The sequence below is a fragment of the Drosophila gunungcola genome, assembly GCF_025200985.1.
Source record: "Drosophila gunungcola strain Sukarami chromosome 3L unlocalized genomic scaffold, Dgunungcola_SK_2 000003F, whole genome shotgun sequence".
Taxonomy (NCBI): domain Eukaryota; kingdom Metazoa; phylum Arthropoda; class Insecta; order Diptera; family Drosophilidae; genus Drosophila; species Drosophila gunungcola.
This window is the reverse complement of record NW_026453179.1, coordinates 1,559,008-1,571,712: the sequence shown is the minus strand read 5'-3', so window position 1 is coordinate 1,571,712 and position 12,705 is coordinate 1,559,008. Positions and strand designations below refer to the sequence as shown.

General features: G+C 38.6%; 1 protein-coding gene across 3 annotated transcripts in view; it reads left to right on the top strand.

Moving 5' to 3' along the window:
- The window catches only part of LOC128258802 (junctional adhesion molecule A), a 101,129-nt gene that overhangs the window by 60,619 nt on the left and 27,805 nt on the right, over positions 1-12,705 (top strand). For all 3 annotated transcript variants that reach the window (XM_052990694.1, XM_052990692.1, XM_052990693.1), the window contains exons 3-5: positions 4,205-4,452; positions 8,277-8,487; positions 8,865-8,992. In XM_052990694.1, the coding sequence (XP_052846654.1) occupies positions 4,205-4,452; positions 8,277-8,487; positions 8,865-8,992 (587 nt within the window). The remainder of the gene's footprint in view (positions 1-4,204; positions 4,453-8,276; positions 8,488-8,864; positions 8,993-12,705) is intronic.

The following is a 12,705-nucleotide window of genomic DNA, read 5'->3' as shown; positions in this document are numbered from 1 at the left end:
ATCTCAAATGAGTGGTGCGATAAAGCAGTTAATAGACGGAAAGACGAGGAACAAGGCCTTGGAAGTGGGCCTCGACTTGGGGATACCTAATAATCATTCTCAAAAAAATAAATAACAATCCCTTTCCCACGTATCATAATATCAAAATCACCAAATACAATTCCGAAACTGCGAGTTTGGATTTTAGGGTTTTATATCAAATCTAATCTGCTGAATTCTAGTTTGATATTGTGTGTCCTCTTTATTGATAGCTAATGGATAAATAAAGTTATAATATATGATATAAGCCCTTAAGCAAATTTGAAATGTCTATCGTTTGTCCATCTATCAAAATATTTAAAAATACTAAATAGTACTTTTTTACTACATATTCTTCTCTGAGACAGTTTGCAAAAACGCTGATACAAAAAGAGAACTATCCTGTTAAATCCAAATATTTTCACTTTGAATTAAATATTTTTCGGTACTGACTTAACCTGAAAGGTGTAACATCAATTAAATATGTTGATAATTACATTATTTATAATTCATTTACATTTCATTATTATTAAGTAAGTTTATATTTTTAAAAATAATGTAACATTAAAATCATTAAAAAATATATACCCGAGAACCTACTACCATCACCAGGTACAATAAGAATTGGAAATGCCAAGAAGTGTGGACTCAAACAGAAAAGGAGGATTCCGTGTAACTCGATTCCCAGCCAATGTTGATTTTTAATTACCGCGAAGGCAACGAAATGAAACGATATTTACTATGAAATTCAATGCCATTAAACACAATTAAGTGCGTCGGGATGCCCTTCTTCCTAAATTAAAACCCCAACATGAGCAGGCAATTATGGATGGGGATGGCAGAGGGATTTTATCAGCTAAATTCATTGAGGCAGCGGTTCAAAGTGTTGCACATTACGCATCATTTGAACATTTCGACATTCAGGACCCGCGGCCCTTTTTCCATATTCCTCGTGCCTCTGCCAAGAAGTGAAAAGGGGGCAAAAAAAAAAAAAAAAAATGCCGAAACAAAAGCGTGAAAATTGCAAAAGTTTTCTTAATTGCTCCACGCGGCTCGTCAACGTTGTCGAAAATTAAGGGCAAATATGCAAAGTCATTGTGAGAGTGGGTGAAGTGGGTGGGTTGGGAAGTGGATGATGGGTGTTGGGAGGTGGTGGGTGGTAGGTGGTAGGTGGTAGGTCGACTGGTGAAATGGTGGAACGGCCTAGCCCGCGTAATGATTAATCCAACCCCAGTTACACGCACATGGGGAGAAAAAGTGGGAAAACTCGCACCACTCCCGCACCCAACATGCACACATGCCGCTTTCCCATCGCCCTTAAATGAGGAGAATTCAGCGGTGGCAATTGAATTCCAATTTACCGGTTCTTAAAGCTTGCCCAGGTTACGAATCTTAAATCAGATGAAATTGATAGTATTAACTTTTTGCAAAATGATGGTATTAATTGGTGTTATTCAAATTCTTATTAAGATTTACGATTTTGAAAGTTTACGAAATAAATAGTTTTTCAATCAATAAAAAGAATTTTCTATTATTAAAAACACATCTTTTGAAATAACTCTGGCGATTAAAAAAAATGTGTTATCCAGAAACAACATTCATGTGAAAGTTAAATGGTTTCAAATAATCAACAAGCTTGTAATGATGTCTCAAATTGAAAATTATCTAGCGTGTATAATCCAAAACTTAAATTCAACTGAAAATGTAATAATTGAAACTACAATAAATTAACATTTAATTGCTTCAAACAATAAACAAGTTTACAGAGGAAATTCTGATTATAATTGCATAAGCCTGCCACAAGGCAGTCTAAGCTATTGTTTTCGTATCCTCAAGGATCTTAGGAACTCACTCGATTGTCCTTAAATACGGGATATTTTATTACGGGAGTACCGCAAATTGATTGTCTTAAAGCTGCATTCTGGAACTAAGAGCAAAATTAAAATGAGTGCAGTTAATAGACCACTAAGCTAAACGGCTTCAAATGTACATGTTCAGCAAGTCAAAGGATGCAGGATTCTGGATGCCAGGATGCAACCAGACAGACCTACAGACAGGAGGAGCATTTGCCAGCTGGATAAGTGGTGACTGTGGTGCAGCAGACGCCAATTGCAGGGGAGCAGCTTGAATTAAATGTCACATTCACTCAAATTCATTCACATTAAGCATATTGAGCTTGCCACGCCCCCTTTTTGCTTGGAAAAGCGCGGTGGGGGGGTAGATTTTCTCAGCTGCCTTTTGTTTAATGAAGCTGATGTTGTGGGTAAGCATTTGTACGTTTATGAACACTGGGAGACTGGTAGTTCTTTTACAAAAAGAGGGACGGAATGAAACATTTTTTAACCAAAGTAAATATGGCCAAATATTCAATTTGAATCGAAATAATAATAATAATAATAATAATAACAAGAAAGTAAATTCATTTAGAAGCAAATAAAAATGCTCATATCATAATTTTTTTTGTTTAACTTATCATAAACTATTTTCATAAACATTTAAGTATTTAAAGAGATTTTCACGTCAAAACGTTTCTTTAAAAAATTATTTGTTATCCAAATCAAGAGTTGCTTTTGTAGAAAAATATTTTCTGTGTGTTTATTTGTGTGTGCGTTGGGCGCGTGCATGTGGAAAAACAGTTTTCGAAAGAATGCAAGTTTTAATCCTTGAAATATGATTTGAGTGCAAATATTTTGCATAACCATGAGCCCGACAGTGAAAAGGGTTGGCCGCAAAAAAAGAAAAGGAGACTTGTGGTTGCCATCAGTGTGTGTGTTCATGCTCGTATGTGTGAGCAGTGACACAATTCCGCTTGCAACATTGCAATATGTGTGTGTTGGTGTGTGTGCACTTGTACTTGCCAACCGCAAACACTTCACTCGCTTGAAGGTTGCCCTTTTCTCCTTTCTCCTTTCTTCTTGCCCCCAGCCCTTTTCCACAGCTCGAAATGAAGAGCAGTAACCACTGACAACGGTTGCAGCGCACAGTGCTTCCAGTTTTGGCAACAAAATACACAAAAATATATATTTTTATTATTGATGGGATTATCAATATTGCATATATCTTGATAATAAAAACAAACAGAAAGTAGTTAAGTAGGTTGAAATTCGTAACATGTCGGGGACTGCACGGATTTGGTTATATTCTTTTGCACAATCATTTTTTGTTGCTCTATAAAATTTACTTGTAATAAAAATTGACTTTTGGGATAACATTTTTTAAAATGTATAATGAAATTTTTTTCGAATTGTCTTTTCTGATTAAATAAAATACAATATACAAATCAGCCAAAGTGTAAACTAAAATTAATAAAAATACCAGATGTTTTTCTCAAATTTTTGTCCGTTCAACAAACGGTATTAACTTGTAACACTTTTTAAAAACAATTGTTTTTATAAAAAAGTTATAGAACTCTCTGGTGAACCCAAATTAAAAAAAAAAAATAAAATATATATATTACTCAACCATCGGTGACATATAATTAACTCAAATTTTAGTTTATTTTGAATCTATGATACTCCCAATAAATTTAAATAAATAATAGAAAACTAATAGAAATGATAGAATACTCAAAATACAAATACATACTTAAATATTTAAAGTATAAAGTTACTAAACATTTTCTAAAGCTAATTCGTTTTCCACAGTATGTTGGACTACATTTTTGACGCTGTCTGGGGATTTCAAAATGCATTTGCCCAAGCTCCAGCATTCAAATTAAGAGTAAAGGCTCACAGGCCTAATACCATTGGCCGTGGCCACTTGGACTCACCTTTCGACCACAGAGCTCAGCAACAGAGCACTTTTAATGAGCAAAGTTGCATGTTTGGGCGTTGCTCGAACCCGAATCCCCCAAGCCGTGACCCCTGACCCTTTTTCCCGTAACCCCATGACAACTTCATTCGAAGAGTGTTACTCAGCATGTAAGGGTTTTTGGGGAGGACCCGAGTGACTGAATGAATGTAAATGTCATTCTGTGTGCTGGGGCTGCACATTTCTTGCAGTCAGCTGCACCTTGGGTTTCTAATATTTTCGTGGTGAACCGCACAAAGATAAAAGGTTCACATTTGCATACACATACATGTGGCATGGGCGCTTAGGTGCCTGTGCGTTTGTGTCTATTTGCAGATTTTGACTTTTTTACACCGATATTCACTTCTCACCGCTGTTTTTCCCCCTTTTTTTTCAGACATAACTAACGGCGGTGTGCAGGGACCCATCGAGGGCTACAATTCGCTGGACGTGGACGACCTGCTGACAACCACTCCGACTCCCGGCCAGTCCGCCCTGCTCCTGCCCACCGGACCCACCGCCGCCTACACGCATCCCAAATGGATGGAGCCGTACTTCGATCCCTCGACGCCGCGCAATGTCACCGCCCTCATGGGCAAGTCCGCCTATCTCAGCTGCCGTGTGCGCAATTTGGCCAACAAAACGGTGAGTTTCGGCTCAAAGATGGTGCACTTTGGCAAAAAGATTAGTGCCAAAAAGTGAAAAAAAGCTTTGAGTTTAAAATAGTTTCAATTTTTAAATAGCTTTAAAACACTCTTGTTTAGGTATGTTTATTGTGAAGTAATCCAATTTTATAAAGATATATGAGTAATTTAAACTATAGTATTTGTGGGTTTAATATTTTGCATTCTTAGTTCAAAAACTAAATAAAATTGTATTAGTATTATTAAATTTTAAAAACGTATATAAGTAGAATTACTTGTATTTTAGATTTGTGTGTTTTTTACTCATGTTCAAATTTTATCCCACTTGCTGAGTTTTTGTGTTGTTTAAAGTGTATAGCTAAGAATAACTGTTTGAGTACGGGGTTTTCGGGGCTAACAGCGTACTCGTGTCGAAAAGTTTGTTGTCGTGCGTGACGACATTAAAGTTTGCGCCAACTTTCGTTTATTCTCCATGCGCGGAATAATTTATATTTTTTGTGGCCGCCTCTTGCGTTGATTTCTTGGCTGATTTCCTAACCTGGTCGCCGAAACGTAGACCAAAACGTAATTCCCCTAGCATGACGGCGAAATTTTTAATTAGTTCCTTTACCTCTCGGCCCGCCCTTTTGTTTGTTTTTGGCGGTAAGGCGACTTTCAAGTTGGCTCTAAGTTGTTTTCCGTTGTCTTCTGCAAATTTAACAATTTCATTTTTTGCCTCCTTTTTTCTCTGTTTTTGTTTTGCAATTGTTTCCTTTGTTTATCTGCTTTAATTGCTCCCTTCCCCGTTTTTTGGCGGGGTCACAAGACAAAGGTCGGCCGCAGGCAACCTGCTGCTCCTGCAGCTTAATCTTCAGTCCTTCCTGCTGTCACAAGCAGACGGCCAAAAAATTGCCAGATATATTCATGTGTTTTGTAAGCGTTTTGTAGCATTTAATTACGGACCTGCTGGGAGTTGGCTTCCTTTAAAATGTGTTTACTGAATTGCATATAAATGTCAAAGGTGACTTCTTTTTTAATACGACAGACAAATAGGTTTATGAATAATTAGGCAAACTTGAGTGGCAGGCGATTAACGAGTGAAACGCACGTCCTACCCCAGGGGATGCTTTATTTTCCTCCAAAAATTTGCATATAGATATGCCCGCCAATTCTCATTTTCCTTTTGGCCGAAGGGAAAATGCCATGCCGAAAACCAACAAACTTTCAACACGCTCGCGAGCACTTGACACAAATGCGCCACCAGGAAGTGGATCCCGCTGGCAGCCAGTGAAATGGAGATGCGGATGTGAATGCGGATGCGGATGGCGTTGCAGGATGCCGTTAGCAGGCGCAACTTTTAATTTCTTGCCAAACAAAAGAGAACGAGTGGCAGTCCCAGAAAACTCACCCATGTCGGCTAACACATACATCAACTGTTCAACCTCAAGTGGGCGCTCCTTTTTGAGTCCTGGCCCTGCCACGCCCACTTCCCCGCACCGCTCCAGCACTCTCAAATGCATTTGAGCGCAAAATTATTTAAACAATTTCATGAAATTGCTCTCGCCGCACGCGTCAACAGCACTTGGCTCACAGTCCGAGTTGCACGGAGCCAAAAGTTGCCCTGCCGCCACAGAGCACCACCCAGCACCCAGCAGCACTTTGCACCATCCAACACCACCTTTCACCATCCAGCACCACCCTAACCCACCCTACTCCACCCTGAGTTGCAACTTGAAGCGGAATGTCGAGCTGTTGTTGCTGTTCTGTATGTCGTACACAGAAAAAAAGGCTAGCAAATTAGATAATACAATTTTTTAATTTTGACAAGCTATGGCTTAATCGTATAAAATATTTAAAAAAACATCATCATTTTTATTTTATTACCCTTTAGAAATATAAGGGAAAATGTTCTTTAATAAATGTTTTTCTACTGAAACAGTTGATACTCATTTGTTGTAATCAATAAAGTTAAATAAATAAATTCTTATAATTTAAATTCTCTTGTCACTATTTATTTAACTTCTTTAACTTCTTCTTATAATTTAAATTCTAATGTCTCTTACTCATAAAACTATTATTTTAATGAAACTAAATCTGTGTTAGATAAATTAAAATTTTTTTTTTTTTGACGAAAACCTATAATTTGCAAAGATATTAATACTTTTAATAATCAAAACCATAAGTTTTATTAAGACCGTAAATGAAAGCAACAGTTTTAAATTAACAGGTTCTTATATATTATTTGTTCTAGATGCCCTTTTGGCATAAAAATGCATGTTTATGGACACTTTTGATATTGATTTGTGATACTATTTTCTGCCTCTGCATTTGCTGTTCATATTGCAGTGGCGTTGCTGCTAATATGAAACCCGCCCCCTTTTTTGGTGAGGAGTGTTTTGGGGGCAGGGGGCGTGGCTCCATTACAGAACCGCATGCAGCACAGCGTGCACTTGTTAATTACGCTTTAATTTGTTGCGTAAAATGTTTGTTTAATGGCGGCGTTGTCGTTGCGAGTGTGCGGGAGTTGTCAAAAGTGTGAGCGCCATGTTTTTCTCACTTTTATGCACTCTCAGTGCACTTTGCACAGAGCCACCAAAACCCAAAAGCGAACCCATCACAGATAGTCCCATACCATCCATACCGGAAAACTCTATGGAAATGCCATTGTTGAAGGCGGCCCTCGAAAGTATGCAACAACATTGCGTATAATTAAACGCACGCACGCTTCGTTTTGGAAGGCACTTTCTTTCACAGAGAGAGATTACCGCCATACGTGTGGCGATGCATGAGGGTAGCACTCGGCTGGCTGTCAAGTGCGATAATTTTGCATTTACATTTGACTTAATAAGTTTACGTAAGCCGCCTGTGCCGGCTTACAAACTTATCTCTCTGTGCACCGCAAAACTACTTAAAAAGTTTTTGATAATTAAGCAAAGCCAAAACAGCTCGAGCAAGACCATCTGCAGTGGATCCACCGTCACTAGTGATTCCGCTGAGATTCGGCGAAGTCAAGCCCGGATTTCCTCCCTCTATATTTTCTCGACCAAAAACTCACACGTTGCTCATACGTCACGTACGCCCAGCTAAAAAAAAGATGCTAAACTTTTATAACAACCACCCTTTAGCATCTTAAGCATCTCCTTCTAGCTGTGCGTTTTATTCGATTTTGATGGCACTGCGTCGGCAATTCGTTTTCAATTGCTGCATTTTTAATGGGGCAGCCGGCTGCTCAGGGAGCAGACAATCGGCGCGATTTTACGGGTTTCAAAATTATGTTATCGTTTTGTGTGCAACTCGCCTAATTGAATTAAACTTGAATCGTTTAAGCCTGAATGCCCGAAAGTTTTATTCATTTCTGCAGAATACATTTGTATTAAAGGCATATTTTACATGTTTTAAACATATTTTATTGCAATTGTAAATATATGTCAAAATTGTACATTTTAAACTATTTTAGTTGCATGACAACAGTGATAGTTAAACTATAAAAGAATAAAGCGGAAATATCAAACCATTATTTGAATTTTTTGTTATGCCCTATGCAATTTTGGTTCAAAGTGTAAGTAACTTCAAAATATTCTGGTTGATTATGTAAGAGAATTTTGATAAATAATTTATTTAATAAAAAAAAGGCCGCAAATAAAGCCATTTCGGTAATTGGTTAAAAAAAGAATTAATTATAAATATATAAAATTAACAACAGAAATTTTTGGCATTGAACTTCCCCACAAACAGTATGGGCTTTCCATTAAATGGATTGCCAATTGATGGGTCGCACGAGAGCACTCCCTTTGATTTGGTCCTTGCAAGAGTACAAATGTTCGGCATTGTTTTGTAATTTTGCAGGTGTCCTGGATCCGGCACCGCGACATCCACATACTGACGGTGGGCTCGTACACCTACACCTCCGACCAGCGGTTCCAGGCGACCCACCACCAGGACACGGAGGACTGGACCCTGCAGATAAAGTGGGCCCAGAAACGGGACGCCGGCATGTACGAGTGTCAGATATCGACGCAGCCGGTGCGCAGCTATTTCGTCCGGCTGAATGTTGTCGGTGAGTTGAAGGTGTCTGCGGATCGGCATTGCGATGCCGATGCCGATTCGGTTTCCAGAGCTGGGATTCATAAAAAATCCACCATTTGCCGTCGCAAATAACAAAGGGCACTCGGTGAGCGGCTGATGACAAAAAAAAAAAGAGAAAAACGAAGTTGTTGAGCAAATAAATTACATACAGCAAACGAGTGAGCAACACGCACGGCCAAGGCAAGGCGATGTCGATGGAACTTGGTTTTTATACGACAATAATTCCATTTTATCTCGTACTTTATTATTCTACAGTGTCAGCCAGCAAACAGCGCCCATTCTTCGTCCTCTTTTTTTCTCATGCACTCACTTTTCCTCGCCTTTCTCTATCTTTTTCGGTGTCTCCAGTGCCAACGGCCACCATCCTGGGAGGTCCTGACCTTCACGTTGATAAAGGCAGCACCATAAATCTCACTTGCACTGTAAAGTTCAGCCCCGAACCGCCGGCCTACATCTTTTGGTATCATCACGAGGAGGTAATTAAAGTTTATTGTTATATTCCCTTTCCCTGAAAAGAGCTCACTAGGAGTTGCCACACCTCAACTACTAAGAGGATTGAGCGGAAATTATTGAAATGCAATTTTTACAGTCCATTTTTGGTGGTCAAATCAGCTTAAAAGTGTAAATTAAACCTTTAATCAGGGGAAACATTTAAAAAAATAAAAACAAACAATATAACATCATATCCTCAACTTCTTTTGCTACAAAAACTTTATACATTAATTATTTAATAATGTTTTGTAATATATCATTTAGTTTCTCAAAAATATTTATTACAAGTGCACATTTTATTTTTAAATTGATAAAATTTAATTGTTCAAATGGCTTACAAAATGTTAATTATTTTTAGGAGAAATCGTAGAAAAAATCGTTAAAACTGCTCAAGTATTTTGAAACAATATGAGATTTTTCAACCAAATAAAACTCCATATAATTATCTGCCATCTTAAAGTTTTGTTAACATGTTCTTTTTTTCTTTACCATTCTAATTGCCCTTATAAGCAATATTTTATTCGCTTAACAATGACATGTGCCATTTGCAACATTCCCAATGTTGCTTCTCAAGCCAATGGAACTCTCGTCAAAAACTTCAATCCCCCCAAGCGACCTGCGTTGCTTATACGCCACCGGTTGTCAGCAAAAGTTATCCTCTCCATTCGCTTTCCCCCACTGGCACTTTCTCGCCACAACCTTTTCTGATTTTTCCGAAACCCTCATCAGCTTTTGGGCCCCAGCTGCCCACTTCTTGTCGGTAACCTTATTTAAATGTCAGCTGTTGTTATTTTAATGAGTGAATCAACGCGCCCGGTTATCCGCGTCCTTCACACATGCAAATGCAAATGCCAGGCGACGGATAACTGGGTCAGTGGCGTTTGGCGGACAGGTTATGTTTAAATTACCGCCGGTGGTGACAATCGACTGTAAGTGAAGTAAGGTAACGTAAAAAAAAGGAGCATTTTCAGATCATCCGCTGCTTAGTTGTCCTTTCGCTTCGACCAATTAGCCCTGTTGTCTCAGCCAAGTTAAGCAGGCTAATTGCAGAGTGCCAAATCCACAACAGTTGCACGCTAATTGCAATGCGAAAGCCAAACAAAATATCAACAAAAAAGGCTTGGAAAAAAAAGGTCGGTGTTAAATGCGCTGCGCACACAAATCCGGCCAACAACTGCTGCTCACTTCTTGCACAGCCACTTGGCGTATTTTAATGTATTCCTGGAATTTTCTAATTAAAATCCTTGCCACCTGTGTGTGTGTGTGTGTGTGTGTTTTCCGAAGAGTGGCCGCAACAACCTTACCGCGTCCTTGCTGCAGGCTTTTGTAAAGTCCTGTCCTGTCCTGTTCAGTCCTTTCCGTGCCGTTCGCCCTGCTCGGCACACGGATTATTTACGATCCATGCAAATTTGCTGTTAATTAGTTTAATGGATGGATAAACCCAGTTGATGCACTTCCACCACGCTCCAAATGTATGCAGCATTTTTTGCAGCGCACTTCCGCTCGCTGATTGTAATTAACGTGTTGCATATTTTCACCTTTTTTCCCAGCTGAGGTCGGGTCCTTGACAGCTTGGCTGGCATACGTCGGATGTTTTCCGGCTAATTCGTTGAAATTGCTGCCACACATTTACCTTTTTCTGCAGCTTATGGCCATCTTCTTAGCCCCTACTCAATATTCAAGTGGAATTTCAATCTTTCCTCCTTTGCGGCACTTGCCTCTTTTACATTTCTGTCAAGCTCTGAGCCGTTGACCGACTTTTATGTACATCAAACGGAATTTTTATGGCCCCTGGTCTGTTTGGTTTTTATGCTCCAAATATGCGGCCGATTATTGCGTTGGTGAGTGTCACATAAATCGGATATATGCGCATTTACAATGGGCTACTCCACATTTTACACAAATATTTTATTTACTTTTGCCATTGTTTGCCCGTGTTGTTATTTCCTTTTGTGTCTTTTGTGTGGCATTTCCCCACAAACAAACACAAACCCAATCAAAGTCCCAATCCCAATTCCATCCGATGCCCACGATTGAAGAAGTCAGGAGCAGCTGCAGTTGTCATGAAAATTGCAAGTGGCACGCCATGAATTTTTAAACTCAGAATGGTAGGATGTTTTTTTTTTTCAATTTGTCCAATGACAAACTGCAGATTCGCATTTATTCCGAATGGATGATATTCACCCCCTCTCCTCTCCACGGCCACATCCACACCATCAGGCTCATTAACTAATTTGTGCCGAGTTCAGAGATATTATAATACAAATATGAAATTTATGCAAGGAGTCAGCAATATTGGGGCCGTGATATCGTGTGCCGACTGATAGGCAAACTTTTCACTTGCCAAAAGTTTCTGCGACAAAGTTTGTGTCATTTTCATTGTTTTCATGACTGATATCCAGTATTAAGAGGGTATATAAGTCGTTAAATTACACACAAATCTAGACAATTTATTTAAAACTAAAAAATGTCTTGCAATAATACTTTAGTTTTTTTGCGATTCTCACCAATATTTTGTTTAAAGTTTAAATTTAACAACTGATATGTTCTCCCATAGAGGTTTCTTGATTTGACTTGGAATTAAAATATATTGGTTATGTAAGCATAGTAAATGTTTTTTGTTTTATGAAGCTGAGATAATTGTTTAAAAATAATAACCACCTTACTTCGTTAATAAAAATCTAGTTTAAATTTAGGATTAGTATAATTAATAAAGTAGTGGAGTGATCTTTTGACAAGATAAAAGTTATAAATATTTGCTTACAGCATAACATATAGTAATGCTACTTCAACAAAGAGTTTAGATACATTATAAAAATATAAAATTTACTTTAGAAAAACAAGAATAGTTAAGCAAATAAATTTAAATCAAAACAGAATCCTAATCTTTCTGTTAAACACTTCTATTGTGCAATCATACAATCAACAAATTTCCGTAATAGGCATCAATGGGCTGATTTTACTCAATTTCCTGTTGTATTTCTTGATGTCTATATCTGTTTAGCCGTCGTCATCATTATCAGTGACGCTAACTTTTCTTTCATTCTTCAAACTATCGCAAATGTCGTCGATTAGTTGGGATTAGATGGCAAATTATGCGCCAGACAGTTGGCCCGAGGTCCTTGGTTTCGGTTGGCCAAGGGTTGTGAGCCCTCTCATTTCCGACGCTGTTGTTTTCAGCATTTTTTCCGGCTTTGCTGGCAATGTCTTTGCCCTGTCAGCGGCATTATGTGTTAATATCAATTCCCTGTCAGCTATCTGTGTCATCGTGAACTTTGCCCCCTTTTGCCCTGGTGTATTGGCAAATTATTCCGGTATTTGTTTTTGTCAGCTGGTGGGGGCAACTTAATATGCATTCAGCTGGGAGAGCTGTATGAGGCACTCCTCGACAGGACCTGCCATCCTGCACAAATCGATAATCAAGTCGGCTGCGATGATGGCTGCCAGAAAGTAATAACCATAATGAGGAGCAGCCTTAAATCCGCTTGATTTGCATGACGTTTCACGCGATCTTTGATGTCGAGAGTTAACTTTAATCACGAATACACTCATCAAATTCCAATTAAAATCCCAATTTCCAGGAGTGTCAGTCAAGGGCAGCTGTTGCCACGTCTCGTGTATTCTGTGACACCTTTGATTATTTTGTAATTCAAATGTATATGTTTTTACGATGAGCGCTGAGGAAACATCAAAGATA